We start from the raw sequence: 25101 nt of genomic DNA, 5'->3' as shown, positions 1-25101 counted from the left end.
CCAAGCAGCTGTCTGACTGTCTTTTAGAGAAGAAAAACTGTTGACTGAGACAGAGACCAGCATCAGCTTAGCTCTGGGATTAAATCATAGAACAGAATTACACAGGTTGGAAAAGACCTTAAAGATCATCAAGTCCAACAATCATGGTTGAAGTAAAAAGGTTACATAAGGTACATGTAGGCCCTACCTGGGTTCTCCTAATCACACTGCCTTACTGTCACCTTCATATACAGAAGGGTAGGTATGCATTACTTATATATGTGACTTAAAATATTCCAGTGCCCAGATTTATACAAAATTTATTTTGTTTTAAACTATATGCTATGCCAGAATAATAGGTGTACAGATGGACTTTGACTGCAGGCCTTCAAAAATGGTGTGGTAGTAGGGACTCTAATCTGATAGAATTTGGCTTCCTCTAAGTCTGTATCAGTGCTTTCTCTTTCCTTCTCACTTAACTTTTATACTCCCTGGAGTTTACTTCTGAGAGCTTTATCCTATGGGCCTCATGGGCTCAAAGGAGACATGCAGATGAATTCATGGTGTAAGGAAATGAAGCTACAAACTGGGCTGAAGTACAACAGCAAAGGCAAATCCAGTGCAGAGAAACAAAACATGCAAAGTATGGATCATCTTGAAGTAGGTAAAAGGGATAAACAGTAAAGCAAGAAAGTGACAGGTAGGCGCCTACCAACGTCTGCTTTAGAAGCAGTATGTGGTTTTCAATTAAAGGTAACATGCATTGGTTTGGTTCTGTTCTAGCAGCCCTTTATAGTTGTTGTAAAGAAATGGATGAATGTAAGAATGGCTGAAAGATGGAGTGTCAGCAGGCTCAGCCTGGGGTGGGCTGTTTGCTGTACAGCTTCTTGCCAAGAGAAGTTTTCTTTAGTAAGCAGTGGTAAAGAGCTCTGAAAGATAACTCCACAGTTCAATTCCATTTTGCTGTATTTAGCAGGCATTCCTTCCTTCTATTGCTCTTAAATGAAAGAACAGAAGGTCCGTATAGTTGATCATCAGTGTCCATATAGTTAATTTTGTAATATAATCTGAATGAACCTTGGAAAATCCAGGAAAAATGTTATTGCAAGAAGTATGAAATGAAACTACTCAAATTCTTGCAAAAAAGATACCTGACAGCAGTAGCTGCTGGAGACTTGGTTCACAATTGCAGTGCAAATACCTCACCTGCTTCCCTCTGTTCTCCTTTGTTCACCATATTCAAAGCCTGAAAAAAAATATCCCTAAAACAGAGAGCAGAGGAGCCTGGAACTGGAATCTTCATACAACTTGTTGACCATCTTGCCTCTCAGAACTACATGATCTTACATTTGAAATGTGTTTTGATGTGTTGCTTACAAAAATGAAACATCCAGAAGAAGCTTCACACTGGAAGAGAGCTTGAAGGCTGGTACTACTGGTGTTCTTCAGCTACAAAGGATGTGTTTGCCCAGTTCAGCTGTCAGCTTTCCTGGTTTTAGTCCTTTTATTACCTTACTATATTGCAAATACATTTATTTCAAGAACATCTGGTCAGGGTCGCATAACATCAACGATGCATCAAATTCCATGTGATTCAGTCCTATGCATTGTATCTGTTTCTGTCTGTGCAAAAGACTATCTGGGATAAAGTACTTTTTTTTTTTACTTAAAATGAGCTTTTAGCTGTGTGACTACAGAACTTGCTGCTTTATTATTGCTCTTCCCAATCAAGGTAAACATTCAATAGACTGCAGTGAGACAGGGTGGGGCAGAACCTTCCTGGAAGGAAGGGGAGGGTTACTTACCTGCACTTCACTATTAAAACACTGCTGGTCCTACAGGTTTGTACTTTTGCTGTAGGTCACCTCTAGAATACAGCTGTGTCAGTTCTTCCAGGGATCAGACAACAAATCAACCTGTTTTCCTCTTGGAGGTTTATATGTGGCTTGAAAGGGATTGCTGAGGTCGCTACAGAGGGAAATCTTCAGTTTTGTTTCTGCAGCTGCTGTCTACAGAAAGAAATCCAATGAAATCAAACCCCGAAAGGTCTGGAATTTATCTAAAGTTTTATATGCCACTGTAATTCAGGTCAGCAAATGGCACTTATGGCTAAAGTGACAAAGTTTCAGTGTTCTAACAGTCTTTTGCATTCATATGGCTTAACAGAAATGCTGGTAGATATTCTCTGATCTAGTGTTACAAAGGAAGGTTTTGAACACAAAGCTGTAAGTGAAATTTCAATACATGAAATCTGAATACAATTGAAAGGAGGTGTGGAAGTTGATGTCAATGCTTTTTCTGAAAGCCTCATTTCATTTGGAGGTGGCTGCAAGTTAACTTGTTTGAAAACACTTCTTTCAATGTAGTCCTACTATAATTCAGATTTTAATGTCTTCTGGTGTCCAAGAAAGGATTTCCATACAAAAGCCACAAGTACTGTACCTGAAAAGACAAAATACAAAACCAGCATTTCTTTAAATGCATTTTGAGGATGTAGTTCTTCACAGTTGTTTTCAGCTGCTGCTGAAAATAAGCATTATGTTGAAGTATCTGATCATCCAACGTAAAATAAGGGTTGCTGCAGAATGGAATTCTCAGCTGAAAGTGCTAAAGACAGTGAACAGTTTCTGCAAACACAAACTTGTTTGCAAAGAAAGCTTCAATCAGCCACACCAGTGATCCTTAGGAGCTGATAGAGCAGTGTTTTCTGGGATGATAAACCAAAGATGGAACAGTTTGACCAAGTGAAGTCAAAGTGTACACGACCCCTTTCCAGGTCAATATGGACAGACAAGGATATGCAAATATACAAATGCCCCAGTCTCAGCAGACAGGTGAAGGCTGAGTCAGTGGGCACTACGTGTCGACACAGGATAAGGCGAGTTGACTGGCTTGTTTTTTAAGGTCACAATGTAGGGTTTATTCTGAAGCTGAAAGCTGGTGAAAGTGAGAACTTCAGTTCTTTGTAAGGCACCTAAGTACAGAAAAGTAGACTGACTACTTTCTAGCTCTCTTGACAAAATACGTTCTGCTTCAGAAAGGATGATTCTGAAGGAGAATATTCCTCACCCACAGCTTCTATTTTATTTTTCTTAGAAATGCTGCCTGGTAACCTCCCACTGAGTGCAGGGTTGTTGTCTAGGCTGTGTTGGGTCAGCGTGGTTTTGTTCAGAAAAACTCCAAGGTTGTTTTAATGTTGCTGCACTCCTCCTGAAGGCTTTTTCAATGTCCAAACCTCCCAAGCCACAACTGCCTGCCAATACTGAGAAGATTTAATCTGTCATCTTTGTGACTGCTCTTCAAACAATTGTTGACAGCTATTAATCAGCTCTTCATCTTTGTCAGACTAAGACCAGTTTCCTCAGTATCCCCTTGGTGACCAGCTACTCCAGGCCCTTCATTGTTTTGCTTGTCTTCCATGGGATCTATTTTGAATTAGGGGATTTCAGCTCAGACATGTTCTACATTTCATAGAATCATAGAATCACCAAGGTTGGAAAAGACCTAAAAGATCACCCAGTCCAACCGTTCACCTATTCCCAATAGCTCCTACTAAACCACGTCCCTCAACACAACATCCAGTCTTTCCTTGAACACCCCCAGGGTCGGTGACTCCACCACCTCCCTGGGCATCCATTCCAGTGCCTGACCACCCTTGCTGACAAGTAATACTTCCTCATGTCCAGCCTGAATCTCTCCTGCCGTAGCTTGAAACCATTCCCCCTGGTCCTATCACTGATGACACGAGAGAAGAGGCCGACCCCCAGCTCACTACAACTTCCCTTCAGGAAGTTATAGAGAGCAATGAGGTCTCCCCTGAGCCTCCTCTTCTCCAGGCTGAACATTCCCAGCTCCTTCAGCCTCTCCTCATCAGGTCTGTGTTCCAGACCCCTCACCAGCTTTGTTGCCCTCCTTTGAACACGTTCCAGGGCCTCAATTTGAATAGAAGGAGGTAGCAATATCCCACTTCTCCAAATCGTGTAGTTTGTGTTATTTGCAGATAGAATAAACATTTGTGCCCTTGATAAATCTGTGCTGTATCTTAGTTCCAGCAAAGTCATATTTCAGTGAGCTTTGACCTTCCTGATTCTGTTCCAAAGTTTGTGTATGCTTCATTTGCTGTCTATCCCTGTTTCTATACCTTATCTGCTCTCCTTTGCTTATGGTGAGACTTCTTGTCAACAGGGAAAGGCTTTTCATCAAAATGTTCAGGCTGTCTGATGGATTTTTCCTGCAAGTCAGAATGTTACTAAGCTCTCAGTAAGCTTTTTGGAAAAAAAAAAAACATCTTTTCATGGAACTTCTTCCTTTGTGGCAGCTTCCCAGGGAATTCTACCTAGCAATTCCCTATCTAAGCACAATTTGGTTCTGAAGTCCAAACTGCTCTGCTGTTTACCTTTCCAGTCTTCTGAACCCTGAACTCTTGCGAGGACTTCAGCCCACACTGCCGCATTCACCACCAGCTCTTCTCAATCTGTGAGCAAAAATCACTCATTGATCCATGTGTTTTTGATGAGTTTTCTAGGCACCTCCTGGATTGCACTCACTCAAATGCATGAGTTCTGCTCTCTCAAGTGATGCCTCCATAGCTGAAAACTCCTGGGAGTACAGGAGTCAGGGAGGAGACTTCTGCTTCTCGTTTGCTGAAAGCCTCTTTTGCTACCTATGCTCGTCCAGATGGTCTACAACAGTCCTCCACCAAGATATCCCAATCTTACTTGCCCTCCAATCTAGATCCAGCAGCTCTCAGACAGGCACATCCCTGGTGTTGCACTGAAGTTCTTTTCCTGTGGTCAAGGAACTTGTTAGCACAGAGCACAGTTCCCTCCTTCCTTTCCCTGCCCATGAATCACACAATTACCAAGGTTGGAAAAGACCTCCAAGATCATTCTGTCCGTCTGTCCCCACACCACCAATATTTCCCCACTAAACCATGGCCTTAGTACAACATCTGAACATTTCTGGAATACACTGAAATGTGCTCCAGCTGTGCATGCTACCCCACCGAGTCACTGGTGTCCCTGAGTGCTAAAAGTATCACTGCAAATGGACTTGAAATTCTTGTTTTCTCACTTAAATTTCACATGTAAGCATCCTGAACCTGCTGGAAGCTCAAATATCCTCTCAGCAGAAAGGTGAAAATTTTACCTGTACCCTTGCTTACCTCTTCCATTTACATCTACTCCAGTGTGACTTTCGTGGCATTTATTTTCTAATCTGATGTTGAAGAAATCATTTTCTTTTAAAGAACAGCTGTAATCTTTCAGGTAAAACCAATCCAAATGAGGATCAGTGACCATTTCTCTTACAGTGTTACAAATCTAGCAGGGCAGAGCCTTATTTCATTGCTCTCATGCCCAATATCTTGCTACCAGCTCTTCCTGCCATCTCCCTGATACTGAAAGAGAAGCATTAACTCAGTCACAACCATCATTAGTGCTGCAATCATGCCTGGACAACTGGCATGAACTACATTGGCAGTGAAACAGCAACTGCCTTTGTTCCACCAGAGCTTTTACATTCATGGTACCTATTCAAGTCGTAAATATTTGCTGACATCTATATTCACTCCAACTGTTGGCTGCTTTAATGCTACTGAAGAATCACCTTCACTGAAACTTCAGTGAAAACACCTTGAAAAATGAGTTCTTAATTCATAACTCTGAGATAATATTCACTGAAGACTCTTATGACACCAGTTGATTTGCTTATCCTACTAGAAAACTTCAATTTCCTGCTCTTCTTGTGAAGGTGATAATCTTCCTCTTGTTCCAAGTTTACTTTCTATGAAAAGTTCAGAACTGGCTTGCTGGTAGCTCTGGGTATCCATCAGACACTGACTGGTCTCTCTGGTCATCGCTGCATTTGCTACGCTCACAAATGAGATCACACTACACTTGGCACAGGCAGTTGGAAGTTCCATGGCCCACTACTCTATGTTTCTGCACGTGCTGATTATTGAGGCACATCACAAAACCCCCCAGCATTCTCCTAACAGAATTTCCTGAGCAATGAAATAATTTCACCATCTAAGATGCTGATACTGAGAAAAGTGAGACCTCAGATGAGCAGATAACGATGGCTCTGGGGGTGTCTAGGAAGTCTGGGATTATCAACAGACATGTGGACTCTGAAAGCAGTCCTTGCAACTACATATGAAATATTCCTTCTCTCATCATTATCTTCTTGAACAATTTGTAGTAGAAATCCTTTTAATAAGAATTTTCTTGTCCTAACAGGTACCTTCCTAAACACCTTATCATTTGGCCCAGTTCTGGAAGAGTTATTTATATTATTTACTTATTTTCAATAAGTGCCAGTAAAATGTTATTTCAAGTTAGGTGAAATGCCTCACATCTAACATTTCATGCTACAGTTATAGATTTGCACTCAAGTATTAATTCAGTTTTGAAAAAGATCTCTACACTTCCACCTCAGGCACCTTGACATTCTTGGTTTGTAAAATAAGGCCTATGTACCCATGAATATCCATGTTTTATACCTGATCTGGTGGTTGATAACCCTGCACGTAGCAGGGGGATTGAAACTAGACGACCATTGTGGTTCTTTTCAACCCAGGCTATTCCATGATTCTATGATATGATACTGCTGAGAGACTGCCGTGCTCTCCACATAATCCACAGGCCTGACATCTGCACCAAACTCTTCTACTGCAGTAGTGACACTTCACAACAAGTGCTTTGTCCCCAGGATTCACATCCTTAGAGCTACTTGGTCTGGAGTTCCTTCTCCTGATAAACTGGAGACAGTATCTGACATTTTCTGTATGCGTTCTCTGTGTCTTGCTGATGTTAAGCTGCTCTCGTGCATCTTCTGCCAGGAACCAGGTGGTGCTCACCAGCTCTGCCTAGGACATTCCCTTAGCTGTATTAACTAGAACAGCTGTTGTCAAGCTTATTCTGTTGTGCAGTTATCCTGTTTGGATGTGTAATTTTTAAAAACTTAAAGTCACCTCAAAATAACTTTTTCCCCTCTCTGTGCATGTTATTTGTTACAACTGAAGCCTTTTGCAATGTTCTCTGTCCATGTTTTACTACTCACCTTGTTTTCAGTACCACAATAGCCCCTTCTAATAGGATCAACAGTCACAAAAGGACTTGGGATTGGCTGAGTGCCTCTTTATGTACTCTCTAAGCTCAAGATTTGGAGGGAGAAACTGTGAACAATCAACAGCATGAAGGATTTTCATCTGCACCAGATGAATCAGAATGTAAGTTAGCAAAGCTCCAGTGACTCGTGGGTATTCCTTATTCTTGAACTAAGAACAGAATGTTTCTAACAGTGACTGGGAGAAAGACATAAAATGGGAAATGTAAAGCTTTGACACGATGGAGATGAAAAAGATTTGACATTTGATGATGACAACTGAGATAGCATATTGCCCTAATATGATTTATCTTTAATTTAATCATCCTCATCCTCTTGCTTACAAAGTAAGACAAGAACTGAATGCTAAGCAGTTTGTCTCTCTTGAGCTTTTTCAGGCTAAGAATTACTTTCATGTTGCCTCCTCTCCTTTTTAATACTCTTTTCAATCACATACTGAGTAACACTTTCTTAAATACATGACATATTATGAACTTACCTAAGCATGGTGCTATCCAATATACCAGTGAATAAGTAAGAAATCTGTCATAGAAACAATGTGGATGTAATGAAAAAGCCAACGCTGGGTTAAATATTGCTCCTGTAAGATTTCCACCTGAAACGAAACAGGAACAACATGAAGTCAAACAATCTTTCTTAATGTTCATTCTAAATGAAATACAGAAACACGTGTGCACAACATTACAAGAAATGCATACCTTGCAGAGAAATACATTAGCAGAAACCATTTGAACAGATGAACTCTCCTGCAGTTTTTTACTGTATTTGTTTAACTGATCCAGGAAGTGAAGCATCTTTCCTTCTCTGTCTTCAGATGTAAATGAAGTTGCCTCCGTTTTCTTACTGACTGCCCCACATCTGTTTTATCAATCCTACACTGCAGTCACTGTGTCTGTGTACATCGTGGTTTCTATTTAGTTTCTTTAACCTCATTCTTGATTGTCCTAGGCCAATTAACCAGTGTGAGCTTTCACACTGCTCCGTGTACAAACACTGTGTTGCTGTAATCCTCATCTGTCAGGAAAGTTTCACTAAGGTCTTTGTTGTTCTCTTTCTCCACGCACTCCCCAGTGTTTCTCTGGCCTTTATTACAGTACAGAAAGGTTTTAGGATGAAATCTAGAACTGAAAACTTCACCTGAACATTTGTCACTTGAAAATGTCATGCGTGTTACTTCAACCTCAGGACATAAGATGCACCTCAGCAATTTCAGACCATTCTGCCTTCATTGTAATACTGCCTGTAAATTAAGAACAGAACTCAAAAAGGGGGGTTTTGTCTTTCAGTAATGAAATATTTTCTCCAAGTAAATACCCAGATAGATATGAGGAGGAAGTTTTTCCCCCAGAGGGTGGTGAAGCACTGGAACAGGTTGCCCAAGGAGGCTGTGGATGCCCCATCCCTGCAGGCATTCAAGGCCAGGCTGGATGTGGCTCTGGGCAGCCTGGTCTGCTGGTTGGTGACCCTGCACATAGCAGGGGGTTGGAACTGGATGAGCACTGTGCTCCTTTTCAACCCAGGCCATTTTGTGATTCTTTGTCCTTTACCAATCTGTGTATGGCCTGCATCCTTAGCTTCTGAGTCATTCTTTTATATTCAAAGGCATCATCTTCTCTTTCTCCTATTTAGTAAAAAAAAAAAACAAAACAAACCTTCCTATTTGCAGCATCACAGGGTTTGTTTGTGCGTTGTGTTGAAAACTACGTCAGTGCAAGACAAAACGTTAAAAAATAACAAAAAGCAATCCAAATATTTTGAACTGAGAATAGAAATCTAAAGGGAGAGTTGGTAGTTTTCAAAATACCAGCAGTGTGCCCTTGTGGCCAAGCAGGCCAATGATATCCTGGGGTGCATTAAAAAGAGCATGGCCAGCAGGTCGAAGGAGGTGATCCTCCCCCTCTACTCTGCCCTGCTGAGGCCTCATCTGGAGCACTGTGTCCAGTTCTGGGCTCCCCAGTACAAAACAGACAGGGATCTCTTGGGAACAGAACAGCGCAGGGCCACCAAGATGGTGAAGGGCCTGGAGCATCTCTGCTATGAGGAAAGGCTGAGTGAACTGGGTCTGTTCAGCCTTGAGAAGAGAAGACTGAGAGGGGACCTGATTCAGGTTTATAAATATCTAAGGTGTGGGGGGCAGAATGGCGAGGCCGGACTGTTTTCAGTGGTGAGTGGAGACAGGACAAGGGGAAACAGCCGGAAACTGCAGCATAGGAAGTTCTGCACAAATGTGCGCAAGAACTTCTTTACAGTGAGGTGACGGAGCACTGGAACAGGCTGCCCAGGGAGGTGGTGGAGTCTCCTTCTCTGGAGATGTTCAAGACCTGCCTGGATGCCTACCTGTGCGACCTGCTGTAGGGAACCTGCTTTGGCAGGGGGGTTGGACTTGATGATCTCTGGAGGTCCCTTCCAACCCCTACAATTCTGTGATTCTGTGAAAATACTTACTGTAGAATCTGATGTTATTTGTTGGATTAAGTTGCATGATATGCTTGAAGTAACTTACACGTCTACCCAGTGACATACAAACACTTACTTATTTCCACCAATTTAACTCAGTCCCTTGTGGGAAAAAAAAAAAGACACTTTCATGTTCTGAAGCCCTTCATGTTCATCATTTAGCTGGGTATAAGCCATAAAAATACGGCTATGCTTTAACACTTCATCCAAATCAAAGCTGACATAGAGCCAGAGATATTTCTTCTTACAGTCCCTTTTCAGACAGCAGTCATCCACACAGCTTTTAGACCCACAGTAGAAGATAAATCATGCATGGAAATGGGATACAATACGCATGAGATGCATTTTGTAACATTTCTGATTCATGCCTGACTGCAGTGTACACGTCCTCAGGGCACAATCAGTATAAAAAGAAACCATGAGCATGGAGATTTTTTTCCCCTAAGTTTAATTCACCTTTCAGAGGTCCCAGCTAAACCACTGCATCTTTCCAACAGAAGTCTTGGTGGATCATCATTCATACAATATTCTAAACAATATTCTAAAATAACTGATGTTTTTTTGTAGGGAAAATGATGTTGGGACCAGGTTGCCTAAATCAGTGCTGGCTGTCTAACCTTTTGGTGCTGAGTGAGCAAGAAAGAGCCATTTCTCTTAAAGAAGCACTCCACTTCTTTATGCACAGTTAATGAAGAGGCACAGATTTCCTAACAATCCAGCCCAGCTAAGAATTTGTCCTTCAAAGCATGGGTACCAGAGGCTGGCCTGCTGCAGGCCTCATTTTCTAGGTGCTCATTCATTCAAAGCACTGCTCCTCCAACTGGGGAAGGGAAATATTTCCTTAGCAGAGCTGGGGAATCGATCTGGGGTGAACACAACCGTCCTGTGGAGGCAGCAGCTGTCAATGCAAAGCACGAAGCCCCATATTTGGCACAGAAATACATAGAAATGGTGTGCTATTTCTAACCTGGAAAAGGGAAAAAGCAGCACCTGCGAGCTGTAATGAAGCACAGCCCACTTAACACATCATGCAGGAGAGAGGAGGTGGACAGATGGTGGCTGGGGCCACGCAGAGCTGCACGCTGACACTGAATGCACCACACAGGTTGTGGATGTCTCTCAGGTGTGTGCCATCAGCAGCCTTCTGAAGTGCAGGACAGCAGGTGCCCAGGGGAATCTATGTGTGTATGTGAGCAGAGGGAAAGGGGCTGGAGGAACGGTCTGAGAACCTCTCAGGAGCCCTATGTGTACCTGGCCAACCTTCCATTGAAAAGGTCTGCTACAGTGCAAGCTTCTCACTTCATCATAGAAATACACACGAGCAGGCTCCCACGCTGCCTGCAGTACCTCAGCAGTAGGAACACTGGGGTTTAAGTCCTCCATTGCTTCAAGAGGCTTCAAATCACAGTTTGGGAGAGCACAGCAGGGGGAGGATACCACCTATCAGTTCCCCTTTGAACATGAGTGCATGGCAAAGAACACAAACCCCGGGAAGCCTGGAGCAGTGAACAAGAACTTTTTTCTTTACAGCAGCCTTCATAGATTTTAAAATAGTGCAAAGGAAAACATCCAGGGCACAGCAGATCTGGTATTTCCTAGAAATCAATCTCTGCAGATGGACTGCACTGGATAATCAGCCTTCTGCAAGAAACAAGAGAGGATGCCAGCCTGGCCCACAACACTGGGCATGAAGTCTTTGTATGAGCTAGCTAAGAGAAAGCTGTGTGGCACGTATTATTTTACAAGAATATTTGCTCAGCAGCAAAGGAATGTTAAGAATCAGGAATCCAGCTTTCTGTGCCTGGAGAAGAGGTAGCAAAACCCTTGGCTCCACTTTCACCTACCATTTCAGGACTGTTCTTAGTGTGCTAACACGCAGTTACACTTTGCTTCTACATTCAAATACTAAGTTTAGAAAGTAGTTCAAGTTGCTAATTAATGAAATTCTCCACAGGGTTTTAATCTTTCAGATATTAGCTCACTTGAGCTAAGCATAACAAGCAAGGCTTCCTTTTTTTTTTTTTTTCCCCATGAATACATCTGAAAATTTGAGTGTGCTTTTTATCTTACTGTATTGGTTCAACCTTTGGGCAAAGAAGTCAGCAACACTGCAGACATCTGTAGGTAAGGCAGTGATCTCCTCTCATAGATGGCTCACTTTCTAGGTGATTTGAGGGTCCTGCTGGATGGACACGAGCCAGCAGTGTGTGCCTGCAGCCTAAAAGCCATCAGTTCCCTGGGCTGCATCAACAGTGGGCCATGAAGATGCACAAAGGGCTGGAGCACCTGTCCTGTGAAGAAAGCCTGAAAGAGCAGAGGGGGGTTCAGCCTGCAGAAGAAAAGGCTAGAGACTTTATTGCAGCCCTCCAGTACTAGAAGGGAGCATATTAGCAGGAGGTAGACTCATTTTTTACATGGTCTGATAGTGACAGGACAAATGGGGAATGGCTTTAAGCTAAAAGTGGGGAAATTAGGTTAGATTTAAGGTGGAAATTCTTTACTCAGAGGGCAGTGAGGCCCTGGCACTGCTGTCCAGAGAGCTGTGGGTGCCCCATCTCTGGAGGTGTCAAAGGCCAGGCTGGATGGGTCCTGGGCAGCCTGAACTGGTGGGGGGAAACCAGCCCATGGCAAGAGGTGAAACTGGGCTTTGAAGTCTCCTCCAACCCAACGATTCTGTGATTCTATGACTTCCTCTATGGAGGCTGTAGCCAAAGATGGCATGAGTTACTCCATAACCACCTCTGTCTCATCCCCCCATGCCCCAAAGCACAGCATCTCCTTCCCTGAATCTCCCTGTAATGCAGTCCCAAGTGACCAGTGACACAATTCTGGCACCTCACTGGGGAGAACACAAAGAATCCCACTGACTCCACAGGAGTTCCTTGCCCTGATCTGCAGTGCAAGGGACAATTCCAGCTCTGAGAGGTGACGCAGAGGCAAAAGTAAGGACAGGGACACAGAGAGCACTGCAAGGACATGAGATCTGTAGGTGCTATGATACTACAGGCAACAATTTTTTTTTTTTTTTTTGCAACTTTGAACTGTGCACACATTCTACAAATAACCATTCCTGCTTCTAATATTTTTTAACAGTTAACCACTGCACTGATATGAATTATGCATTATTTTAATGCAGAACCTCTCTTCTGCAGGCCTGCACGCTCAGCATCTTTCCCTGATCCAGACTGCTGCTGTCCTGCAATGCCTCTTCAAAATCTGAGCAGTGTGGTACACATGGAATCCTCAGACTGTATAATGTCAAGTTATGAAACAAACCTTCACTGAAATATTTTAAGAAGGGTTAAGAGCTTCACAGAGCACTTGCAGATTACATGTTTTGCATGCACAACTCATTTCATCCTTAACACACAACACAGGAGCTAACCAAACTTTAAATATAAACTCCAAATGAATTCAGAATTTCTAGGACCATTTCATAGAATCACAGTTTGAGCTGGAAGAGATCAGTAAAGGTTATCTAGTCCAACTCCCCTGCAGTGGTCAGGAGGGACACGTACAGCTCAAAGCCCTTTCCAGCCTGACCTTGAATGTCTCCAAGAAGGGGGCACAAGCCACCTCTCTGGGTAACCTGTGCCAGTGCTTCATAACTCCTATCATAACAAAACCTCTTCCTCATATCCAATCTAAATATCCCCTCTTTTAGTTTGAAGTCATTTCCCTTTGCCTTATCACCACAGACCTGCTCTGTCCCCTTCTTTCTTACAATCCCCCTTCATATCAGGTCACCTCCCAGCCTTCTCTTCTCCTGGCTGCACAGCCCCAGCTCTCTTAGTCTGTCCTCATCATTTTCATGGCCCTTCTCTGGATGCTCTCCAACAGCTCCATGTGTCTCCTGTACTGAGGACTCCACATCTGGATGCAGTACTCCACGTGGGGCCACATCAGCGCAGAGTAGAGGGGCAGGATCATCCCCTCACCCTCTGGCCACACTGCTATGGATACTGGCTGGCTTTCTGGGCTGTGAGGACACAGTGCTGGCTCACGTCCAGTTGCCACCCACCAGCACCCCTAAGCCCGTTTCCATGATGTTTCTTTTTTCCTAATTGAAGAAAACAAATTTTGCGTCTTGCTTTCCTGCTTTAATAGGAGAATTGGACTAAATGATCTTCAACCCCTTTGATCCTGTGATATTTAAATTTCCTGATTGCAATAACAGTGAAAAAAGGACTAACCTGCAAACACCAGCATGGTGATGAGGAGAGCAACCGCGTGGACTCTGTAGCTGGGTTTAATGTTTTCCACTTGCAGAATGGTCAGCTGGAAAACGACAGAGAACAGCAGCTCTATGCAGAACGCCTGCACCTCTGTCGTCTGCATGGGGTTGCCACAACCCTGAGTGAGCACTCCCGAATGGGATTCCGCCATCTCCAGTCTCCAGATAAAGTGCATAAAGACCCTGGCCAACACCGCAGCGACGAACTGCGCACCGATCTTCAGTCCCTTCGCCCTGACTGAGGTCCGTCCGCCCCACAGGGGCTGCAGGGTGCCACAAGGGTTGCACGTGCTGCCGGGCAGCGTCAAGCCGTGCAGGACGGTGAAGCCGTAGGTGAGGGTGAGGGCGGTGTGCGGCCTGGGCTCCGTGTTGCCCAGCAGGCTGAGCTCGTTGGTGCAGGCGCACACCTGGAAGGTACTCAGCAGCTCCAGGAGCAACGAGCAAAGATCTGGGTGTTTGTACAGGCGGCGAAGAGCCAAACTCCGGCACAGGCCCACGGCCGCCACGACGGCCACCATCAGCCCCAGCGACGTCCAGATGCCGCCCGCAGCCATAGCCACAGTCCCACTCGCTGAGTGACTGGAAAAAGGAGTTCGCTCCGCTCCAGCCTCACTGCCTGCAGGGAGAAAGGAAGAAAGAGGGAGGGAAAATAGCAACACTTGGCCTTACAAGGTAGGAGGCGGCTTCTTTCCCCACCTGCTTGCAGCTGCGAGGTCTCTGCCCTCAGCTCGGCTCAGCCTGAGGGGGGAGCGGGCACGGGGATCCCCGTCCCACAGCGGCGTGGGAAGGAGGACCGCTCTCCCCTCAGGAACGTCTCTCCCTTCAGTCTGCGGGGGAAGAGGGGTGCCCTCACTGAGGGGAGGACAGCCCCACAAGAGAAAGCCCCCTGCAAGAGAAGAAGCCACGAGCCGATTCCTCTCGCAGCCGTATATAAATCAGAGAATAACCGCGCAGCAGGGCTGGAAACACCCCACCCCGCGCTCACCGCCGCCCGCCCTCCTCTCAGCGGGGCGGCCGCGGCCCCCGGCGGTTCTGCGCATGCGCAAAGTCAGCTCCGGTGCTTGTGGTGGGGGGGGCGCGCGCAGGGTGCTTTCCCGCTCTTTGGCGCAGCGGTGAGAGCGGTGGCAGCGCTGGGGCTTTACGGCTCTGCGCCCGCCTCTCCCTGTTGCACAACTTCGGGCGTTGCTCTGCCGGGAGCGTGTAAAAGTGGAATCAAGCAGCGAGTTGGCGTCCACGGGGTGAAGGAGGGGGGGTTGTGTGAGGGGAAGCTGACAGGGTGTTGAGGACCGAGCCCAAGAGAAGGCTTTGAGAAGTGTTTCCCTGAGGGCAGCGCGGTGCGAGGTGCAGGTGTGGGTTGGACCCGCCGTCTCCGTGCTGCCTGTGGGGGAAGACGGTCCTGACAGGGTGCCGGGAGGAGTCCAGGGGCAATCCTCCATGGAAATAACGCTAAAAATAGCTTTTGTCCTCATGCTCCAGATCTTTTAATCAGGGAGGCCCCGAAGGATCTCAGGTGGCCTGGAGAAGTTGAGATTTCCTCCTTTAGGCTGTGTGCCTGCGTCTTGTGGCTGAGAAGAATCATGGAATCATAGTGTGTCCCAGGCATGCATCCCAGGGTGCTGAACGAGCTGGCTGAGGTGGTTGCCGAGCTGCTCTCCGCCATATTTGAACAGTCATGGCTGTCAGGTGAGGTCCCGGATGACTGGAGGAAGGGTCACATCACTCCCATTTACAAGAAAGGGAGCAAGGAGGACCCCAGGAACTACAGGCCGCTGAATCTCACCTCTGTGCCTGGGAGGATCGTGGAACAGATCATCCTGGATGACATGCTCAACCACATGAGGGATGGGCGTGTCATCTGTGACAGCACGGCTTCATCAGAGGAAGGTCATGCTTGACCAATCTGGTGGCCTTCTATGATGGAGTGACGGCACTGGTGGATGAGGGAAAGGTGACCGATGTCATTTACCTGGACCTGAGCAAGGCCTTTGACATGGTCCCCCACCTCATCCTTATCTCCAAACTGAAGGGATGTGGATTTGATGGGTGGACCACTCGATGAATAAGAAACTGGTTGAAAGGCTGCAGACAGAGGGTAGTCATCAATGGCTCTATGTCCAGGTGGAGGCCAGTAACGAGCGGCGTCCCCCAGGGCTCTGTCTTGGGACCGGTGCTTTTCAACATCTTTATCAATGACATCAATGTAGGAATCGATTGCACCCCCAGCAAGTTCGCTGATGACATCAAGCTGAGCGGTGCGGTCGACACGGTTGAAGGAAGGGATGCCATTCAGAGGGACCTCGAGAGGCTAGAAAGGTGGGCCCAGGTGAACCTGATGAGGTTCAACATGGCAAAGTGCAAAGTTTTGCACTTGGGCCAGAGGAATCCCAGGCATCCATACAGGCTGGAAGGAGTGGTCCTTGAAAGCAGCCCTGTGGAGAAGGACCTGGGGGTCCTGATAGATGAAAAACTTAATATAGCCAGCAGTGAGCTCTTGCAGCTCAGAGGGCAAATGGTATCCTTGGGTCCATCAAAAGAGGGGTGGCCAGCAGGGACAGGGAGGTGATTGTCCCCCTCTACTCAGCTCTTGTGAGGCCCCATCTGGAATACTGCGTCCAAGTGTGGAGCCCGCAGCACAAGAAAGACAGGGAGCTGTTGGAGAGGGTCCTGAGGAGGGCCACTAGGATGATCAGGGGACTGGAGCACCTCCCCTATGAGGACAGGCTGAGGGAGTTGGGCTTGTTCAGCCTGGAGGAAAGAAGGCTGCGGGGTGACCTCATTGCAGCCTTTCAACACCTAAAGGGAGCCTACAGAGGGGAGGGGAATCAACTCTTTGAAAGGGTTGATACGTGTAGGACGAGGGGAAATGGTTTTAAGTTGAGGGAGGGGAGATTTAGGTTGGACATCAGGGGGAAGTTCTTTACCCAGAGAGTGGTGAGGTACTGGAACAGGCTGGCCAGAGAGGTTGTGGATGCCCCGTCCTTGGAGGTGTTCAAGGCCAGGTTGGATGGGTCCCTGGGCAGCCTGGTTTAGCATTTAACATGGAGGTTGGTGGCCCTGTTGGTGGCAGGGGGGTTGGAGATTCGTGACCCTTGAGGTCCCTTCCAACCCTGGCCATTCTGTGATTCTGTGATTCTGTTGGGAGGTACCCATAGGGATCATCAAGGCCAGCTCCAGCTCTATGCGGGGTGTGTAGGCTGAGCTTCTGTGAATTACTCATTTACTTTGTTTCCGCTTCAGATTTAGTCCTTATATCCTTACAAGAGAAGAAAATAATCCCAGAAGTTTCTTTTTTTGGGCTCTTGTACCTAGAAGAAGTATTCTTAAGGTTTTAGTGTGATCTCCTGGAAGCCAAAGGGACTCAAATGCCCAAATGTCAGATGCTGTTTGCTTTTAATGACAAGGACCTTTTTGCAGTGTGGAAAGAGTAGAAGTGCTTTAAATGGACCTCAAGTTTGCAGATGACCCCAAGCTGTGTGGTGCAGTTGACGTGTATGGGGGATGGGATGACATACAGGGAGAGCAGTGGCATCAGGAGAACCTCGTGAGGTTTAACAAAGCCAAGTATAAGGTCTGTATCTAGGTCAAGGCAACCTCTAGTATCAGTACAAGCTGGGGGATGTAAGGATGGAGCACAGCTCTGCTGGAAATGACCTGGGAGTGCTGGTGGATGGCAGCTCCTACGAGGACAGGCTGAGAGAGTTGGGGCTGTGCAGCCTGGAAAGAGAAGGCTGCGGGATGACCTGATAGCAGCCTTTCGGTATATGAAGGGGGGCTGTAAGAAAGAAGGAAGACTCTTTAACAGGATCTGTTGTGATAGGGCAAGGGGAAGTGGTTTCAAATTAAAAGAGGGGAGATTTAGATTGGATGTAAGGGAAAGGGTTTTTTACAGTAAGATTGGTGATGTACTGGAACTGTTGGCTCAGAAAGTGGTGTATGCCCCCTCCTTGGAGGTATTCATAGCCAGACAGGACCGGGCTCTGAGCACTCTGATCTAACTGTAGATGTCGCTGTTCATCCGCGGGGGAGTTGGACCAGATGATCTTTGAAGCTTCCTTCAGACGCAAAAGATGACCTCCAAAGAGAGGTGGGTGTGGAGTATTTTCATGATTCAGTATTCTTACCACAAGGCGACACCAAAGATGGACTCTCACCACACCTCACTTTTGACCGAGATCTGCACAATGTAATTATTGCAGGAAAGCAGAACACAGACACGTGGCTTCCAAGCAGCTAAAGCAAACCCTTCCTTTTAGTTGAAGGTCGGTCTGCCATAAAGGCCAGTGTTGCAAAATACAGAATCGTTTCTCATGTGGGGTATTGCATGACAAACTCTTGTTTTCTGAAATGTAGGATTGTTGAGACATCTCACCTTAAGAGGTTTGGATAGAGAAGAATTTAGATCACCTTCCAAGGTGATCATTTGGCTTTGAGAAATGGGGATGTTTTAAACCACAGGGGCAAAAATCTCCACAACAGTTGAACAGTGATAATGTAAAGAAGGGAAAGGAATAAGTGGCGGAGTGGTTAATGTTTGGCTTTTATTGTTTCTACAAGATCAGACGTCAACAAATGTGAGGCAAGGCTGGAGACATAACAACTGCGATAAGTCTTTGAGAAGTCCTGAAGCACTTTTGTGAAAAAGCAATTGCTTTTTGCAGTGGTGGTTTTCTGTGTTCTACAATGGTAGTAGAGGAAAAAAAAAACAGTGATATCCAAGATTTTGGAAGAAATGAAGCAGTGCTATATTAGAATAGAGGGTCAGTAGAATAAAGTGATTGTTTTGTAAGTGGCAGCTGCAGCTTTAGGAGACAGGAACTCACTTCTAAAAAGCAATAATGGAAGGAATTAATTCTCAAGGCTTAAAAAGCGACTGGGCTACAAATACTGAGCAATATCAGCATCTGAAAATCATGTACTTTCACAGCCTGTATCAAAACATCCCCCTGCAGCTTTGAAATGCCTCTTTCCTTATGCTTCAGACACGCTTCTGTGAGAAGTTCTGTGCAGGATTAATGACACTTGGGTTTCTATAGCTTTATGTGCAACAGCAGTAGTCACTGTGTTAATTCCAGCTTCTTTACTGAGAGAGTGGTGAGGTGCAGGAACAGCTGCCCAGAGAGGCTGTGGATGCCCCGTCCCTGGAGGTGTTCAAGGCCAGGTTGGATGGGGCCCTGGGCAGCCTGGGCTGGTATGAAATGTGGAGGTTGGTGGCCCTGCATGTGGCAGGGGGTTGAAGCTTCGTGATCCTTGAGGTCCCTTCCAAACCTGGCCATTCTGTGATTCTCTGATTCTGTGATGTCACTGCTGCAACGAGCTGTGTTGTCTGTTGTCACTTTCCTACACTCTCTCACTTCTGTAATCTGTGGTGCTGTTCCCCCACTACTTATAGATCCTTATGTATCTACAGCCTGCTTTCAAACAAGCCTTAGCGGTCTGTTGGACTCCACTGCGTTTTCTTCGGCCACCAGATGGTAGTGTCATTCCAAACAACTGCTTTTGGTGTCCTCTGGCAATTTTCTTCTGTGCTCTTGCCACTTACAGGTGAGAATCTGGACCTTCTAGGTACAGGTGCAAGCCCTTCAGTTTATAATCTGCAAAAATGCATGTTCACGTCTGGAATATCTTTTAAAGATCATTTAATAACTTCTCTCTTAATTTCTGTAAACTGAATGAGTTGAACTCGTTACCCAGGGTAGGGAACCTGCTTTGACAGGGGAGTTGGACTCGATGGTTGTGGGAGGTCCCTTCCAACCCCTGTGGTTCTGTGGTTCTGTGATTCTGTGGTTCTGTGATTCTGTGGTTCTGTGATTCTGTGGTTCTGTGATTCTGTGGTTCTGTGATTCTGTGATTGTTTTCTTCTTTCTTGTAGCACTACTGGCTTCATATCTTCTTATTCCAGATCTTCCTTGTGCCTTCTCTCTCCTCTTCTCCATGTCCCAGATTCTCCTCATGCTCCTGCCTGCTCTGTACAGGGATGCACGTATTTTCTATTCTCTCCAGTACTCAGTTTTCTTTTCTTTCCATTTGAGTTAATCCACGTATTCTTCCACTTTTTCTTCCATGCATATCATTGCTTGTGTTTTTATTGTGCACATTCCTATTTCTCCGCCCAAATCCCCACGTTTTCTGCTTTTCCTGTAGCTCTAATGCAGTTAACTGTTCCTAGCTCTGTGTACAGTCAGCTCCCTTCCTTCCTAAAACTCCCTGATCTGCTTCCTTTTCCTATGGGAGGCTGAGTCATTCGGGGCACCGACGTGGCAGAAATTCTTGGATGGGTTTTGCAGGGCAAAATCAAACTCTAGAATGCAGGAAATTGTTGGCCAACACTGGGAAAGTGTCTCCCAGACACTTTAATGCTAATCAACAACTGCAGATGAGATCACAGAATCACAGAATCGTAAGGTTGGAAACGACCTGCAAGATCATCTAATCCAACCACCCTCCCATTCCTATTAGTACCACAAGCTACTAAACCATATTGTGTTGAATGAGTGTTCACTGAGTTGAATGAGTAGTTCAGCTAAGTATACAGTGGGGAATTTGTGTGCCCTGTGTTGTCTGTTGTGCTTTCACCAATTCCTCCCCAGTCAGTAGTTTTCCTTTGATACTTCAGATCTATGTGGAAACTGGTACAGAAGCTAGAAGTAGTCAGAACGCTCCAGATAGAAAAACCTTGCTGAGCACAGGCCTGGCAAACTCAAGCACAGCTTTCTTAGCAAGTGGCTGTACAGGTTTGGGACGTGACCCCTTTCCAGCTGCTTTTGGCCATCTCCAGTTGGCAGGCTGTTTGCTGTGCCCATCTTCAGGAGGCCTCAATAAAATGGATACTGGATATCCTATGCTGCTGGCCTCAGGGACAGACGCTGCACCTGATGGGTTATTATCCCCATCTGTTCCCCTCTGCTACCGGAGGTTACTGCTTCCTACCAAAGGGTCAGAAGATTTAGTTGCTCTTCAGTCATTTCTGGCCACTCTGCCCAGTAAATGAGAGCTACCAGCAGCTTTTGTTTTCTGATCATGCTGTTAGTTTTGAAGAGAAAGACTTTGCCCTTAAAAGTATAAAACATGAAGTTATTTGAATGATTAGATGAGAAAGGAAGACTGTCCCCGATCTTGTCTTCATAATCTCTGATGCAGCAAGAAAAATACAAATTCCACATTATGCAAAAATAGATAATTTGCAGTAGAAATATACCTGATTTAGATTTTAACAGAAAAGTCCGAATGAAACTGGAGCAAAAATGATAGAATCACAGAATGGCCTGGGTTGAAAAGGACATCCATCCAGAATTCAGGATCTTGATCTTCAGGGAAAATAATGTAAGGGTCTTTTGCCAGCAGCACTTGCCTGCAAGTCCTTGTACCCCATTCCTGGAGGCATTCAAGGCCAGGCTGGATGTGGCTCTGGGCAGCCTGGTCTGGTGGTTGGTGACCCTGCCCACAGCAGGGAGCTTGAAGCTGGATGATCATTGTGGTCCTTTTCAACCCAGGCCATTCTGTGATTCTCTTATTCTAATTCAGTGTGGTTGTATCTTTCAGGTTTCATTTAAGAACAGAAGGATCTAACATCCCTGGGTTTGAAGACAAGCTGGTAAGCCAAAAGGCTAGAAAATAAACAGGCAGAAAGCCAAAGGCACATTTTGCAAAGGCTGGGCTTTTAAAGCCCATTTATGCTTTCTTTTCTTTCTTCCTTTAGTTCTCTTTTTTTCTTTGGAGTCCCACTTGTAAGTGTGGATATTTGGATGAAATATCTGCTGACAAAGGGTACGAAGGATCTCAGGACCTTTTGGAAGGTTGTTTTTTTCTGGAATGCAATGAAACCAACTTCTGTTCTGGCTGAAGGCTGCACTCTTAAATGGTGCAGAAAATGTCTTTGTTATATTTGGGATGTCTGTCACATCAGTGCCTGTGCTTGTACAGAAACTTCTGTTAAAAGAATCTACATTTCGTGGACTTACTGCTGACCATTTCTCAAGAGGTGCTGTGTTATTTTGCCAGATATTCTTCTTTTAAAATAAGAGGGAACAAATCATCTGCTATAGGAACTGAAACTCACTTATGGTCTGTGATGTCTTAAATAAATGTCTTATCCTAAAATTGTGGGAGGTAGATGAGGACCAGGATGGGAAGCAATCTGCATTTTCATAGGTATACTGAAATATACAGCTCACAACAGCCGCTGAGTAATTTTCTTTGTCTAATCATAAATATTTGTGATAGAACACTAACATATACATCTAAAATCAGTCGCACAGTATTTTTTTCCAAGACAAATGCTATTTTTTCCTCTTGAAGTCAGATGGATTATGTCAGAATTTGTATAGAGAATACAGAGATCATTTTGCTGTCGATGCAGAGTGTTGTTATTTTTGTGCATGAGACAATTCCATCTTTTCTCACCAGCCATATGACTTGTCCACACAACTGACATTCTTAGCAAGGAATGGATTCTGTCCTGTGGATTTTCGTTTCTATACAGCTGTGAAAATTCCATTTAAATTTGAGTTCTGTTTAAATCATCATGGAATCATAGAATGGCCTGGGTTGAAAAGGACCACAATCCAGTTTCAACCCCCCTGCTGTGTTGCTAACCACCAGACCAGGCTGCCCAGGGTCACATCCAGCCTGGAAGAAGAGGTTTCATTGCCAACTCTCTTGTTTGAAGTCTCACCTGCCTAACATTTGAGAAATGTGGCAGCTCTGTGAGTGATTTCTGGGATCTGTGATACAGAACACACTTAGCTTTCTTTCCTCAAGCATTAGTGTTACCCCATCCTTGATAGTAAAGTGATAAACCCAACAAAATCATAGCCCAGAGTTTGCTGATAACAATCGGACAGTGTGCACTCCTTCATCTGAAGTAGTTTTCCACTCCTGCAAAGGTAGCATCAGTTTGAACTTTAATGCTTAACTTTACATTAATACCTTAAAAAAAAAAGGTTCTACCTTATAAAAATGTAAGGATGCTCTGAAGGACATCAGTGTGCAGTTTTTTTTTTCCTTGCTCGTACTCAATCATACTTAGTGACGTAAGATAGCATAGAAACACACTTCTAAGAATTGTAAATGCTGAAGAGCCAGCAGAAGGCCCCAGGAGGTAAAAATGATTAAATTTCGAGTGTGTTTGGAAAAAATCTCTCAAACTGCATTTGGACTGAATTCTCTGCTGCTGTTTATGATGCACAGTGCCACGGATCAACCAAAATAGTCATTGCTGGGTTGTATTTTTATCTGTGGGTGTTTCTGGGAATAAATACGTAAAAGTGAAATGCAGCATTCTGCTGAACTGGGACAGAAACAATATTGACTTCCAGTTGCTAGGAGTGATGATTACCTTTCTCTGACTTTGTGCATGGGAACAAAACCAACAAATAAATTGCCACTGGTATTTAGACAGGCTTAAATTAGTATTTTTGTACAAATATATTTAAGTATACATTTGTTGTGGGGTTTTTTTGCTGGGCTTAATTAGAACTTGGAGCCCAGCTGTCGTTTAGCAGAGCACTTAGATCCTGTGAGAACTTCCCAGACTGATTCATACCCATGTTTGGGTTTTTTCTTCATAGATCAGGGCCGTGAGCAGCAGGGCTTGCCTTAGTGTTCCCTTTTGCTCTTGGTACCAAAGCAGTGTTTTGGTTCAGCCAAAGCAGTTTTTCAATTTAGGTTTAATTACAGGTGAACTGTTTATGTTAGTACAACTTACTGATGTGTGTCTCTACCTGCCGAGTGCCCTTCTGAGCCCACTGTCAGGTGGCAGGTATGAAAGAATGTATCCAAAACAGTGTGATAGCAAGTGTGGCAAAAAGCTTTGTGGGAAAGAAGCGAGCTTGTTTGTTCTTCTCTCAACTGTTAGTGATAATGACTCATGCGTTGCTTATAGCTTCCAAAATACAATAGAAATAGATCAAAAAGCAACTGGGAACTCTGCTTTCTTTATGAACAGATGAGGAAAGGCTTAAAGAAAAAAAGAGGAGGCAACACATCTTAGGACTTGAATCAGACAACTGCAACAGCAAGTTTGACCAAAGGTGAATGAAGAATCATGTTAGGGGGTGACCATGACTTTTAGTTGACTCTGATGTTGTCTTTGGCTGATGCCAAAGGAAAGATTTGGAAAAAGGAACATGACTGATTTGATGCCTGCTTAGTGTTTACATATCCTGTTCAAGCTTTACCGTGCCCATGTCCTCTGTGGTTTCCTTCAGGGAGAGCATTGTGTAAGCTCATCTTTTCTGCTATCCTGCTGATCCAGGCACATTTGTTCTTTGGGAAGCCGGGAAACTGAAGAAAATGAAACCTTCAGCATTAGACAGAAGGAGCAGTTTGAGTGAGTAGCTCCCTGCGGCAGAAGATCTTGTGAATGCAAATGCTGCTCTTAGTACTGAGGCATATCATGCCTGTTTATCATTCTGCTCACATAATTGTTTTGAAAGTTTAATAATATGAAAGCCTTATTAACACAACTGCGTTTCAGTCAGATACAATATTTATCCGTGGGGGATTACCACATCTTTTGTTTGCTTGTGTTTTATACTTTAATATCTACTTTTTTCCAGTGTGAGAAGGTTTGCTAAATGGAGAACTTCTATTTAGAAGTATAACTTAGCTATGAAAGGTGAGTTAAGGTGGTGGAAAAGCACTGGCAACAAAAGTAGTCAACAGAGTGTAATCTCGTCTTTTTCTGCATTATTTTTGTTTTGTATTGTCTTAATTTGATCTCTGAATATCTGTATCCTTCTGCTTGTCTGTTTGCAGTGTAAACATCTGGATGTGTGTATCATCATTGCAGTGGATTATCTGATACAGTTAGGTCTCAGACGAGATCACCTGTTACTAACAGCGATCTTAGAACGTTGCACAAACAGTAGAAGTGTGTTTCGCAGCCCTGTTATGAGACGCAGTGGAGAATTACTTGTTTTCCTAGTTATTAAATCAACAGACAGCTAACTGCCTCGCCTGAGATGACAGGAGGGCTGTGGATTATGTGGAGGAACTAAGCAGCAGCTAGACCTCCAGACTCCCAAGTCTGTGCAACCCCAGATACTCCCTCCAGCCACTTCAACCCAAAAACTGAGGTATCGGAACGTGTAACCCGTCTCAAGAATGGAGAGAGCAATCGTTGCTGTGGGTGTGATACTGTTGGTTGCTTTTTTACCTTCAGCTGCTGCTGCATGGCTATTCTTGGCCTTAAAATGGAGCAATAGCTTTGCTGTTTGCTCTGAACCCAAGCTCCAGCTGAGTCAAGCGGAGCTTTGAAGGTTTTCATGAGGGTAAGCTGAGGGCACTGACTATAAGAAGACTTT

At 44.8% G+C, this 25101-nt stretch overlaps 1 protein-coding gene and 1 long non-coding RNA gene across 3 annotated transcripts in view; one reads left to right on the top strand and one right to left on the bottom strand.

The window, feature by feature from the left end:
- Positions 1 to 1464: 1464 nt before the first annotated feature.
- Positions 1465 to 14838, bottom strand: AQP11 (aquaporin 11). 2 transcript variants are annotated; one of them, XM_052670305.1, is made up of 4 exons: positions 14495 to 14830; positions 13758 to 14414; positions 7586 to 7702; positions 1465 to 2421 (listed from the first exon to the last, which is right to left on the bottom strand). In XM_052670305.1, the coding sequence occupies exons 2-4, from the start codon at positions 14350 to 14352 to the stop codon at positions 2351 to 2353; spliced, it is 783 nt and encodes a 260-aa protein (XP_052526265.1). In that variant the 5' UTR covers positions 14353 to 14414; positions 14495 to 14830; the 3' UTR covers positions 1465 to 2350. The 2 variants fall into 2 exon arrangements, 1 of the variants encoding a protein (XP_052526265.1); XR_008203200.1 differs by lacking the exon at positions 1465 to 2421 and adding an exon at positions 7806 to 8728 and having other exon boundaries at positions 7610 to 7702; positions 14495 to 14838.
- The window catches only part of LOC128074640 (uncharacterized), a 24197-nt gene continuing 13477 nt past the window's right edge, over positions 14382 to 25101 (top strand). Inside the window, exons 1-2 of the long non-coding RNA XR_008203255.1 lie at positions 14382 to 14470; positions 15275 to 15481. This is a non-coding gene — a long non-coding RNA (uncharacterized LOC128074640). The remainder of the gene's footprint in view (positions 14471 to 15274; positions 15482 to 25101) is intronic.

The sequence above is a fragment of the Tympanuchus pallidicinctus genome, unplaced genomic scaffold (assembly GCF_026119805.1).
Source record: "Tympanuchus pallidicinctus isolate F22 unplaced genomic scaffold, pur_lepc_1.0 scaffold11, whole genome shotgun sequence".
Classification (NCBI taxonomy): Eukaryota; Metazoa; Chordata; class Aves; order Galliformes; family Phasianidae; genus Tympanuchus; species Tympanuchus pallidicinctus.
The sequence above is the reverse complement of the archived record's forward strand: the minus strand, read 5'-3'. Positions and strand labels throughout refer to the sequence as shown.

Excerpts from the sequence above, each read along its gene's own strand:
- AQP11 (XM_052670305.1), bottom strand. The coding sequence starts at position 14,352 with ATGGCTGCGGGCGGCATCTGGACGTCGCTGGGGCTGATGGTGGCCGTC. Across the intron at positions 7,703-13,757 it reads CACCATGCTGGTGTTTGCAG|GTGGAAATCTTACAGGAGCA; the intron begins GTTAGTCCTTTT and ends GTTTCGTTTCAG. Across the intron at positions 2,422-7,585 it reads TTGGATAGCACCATGCTTAG|GTACAGTACTTGTGGCTTTT; the intron begins GTAAGTTCATAA and ends TTGTCTTTTCAG.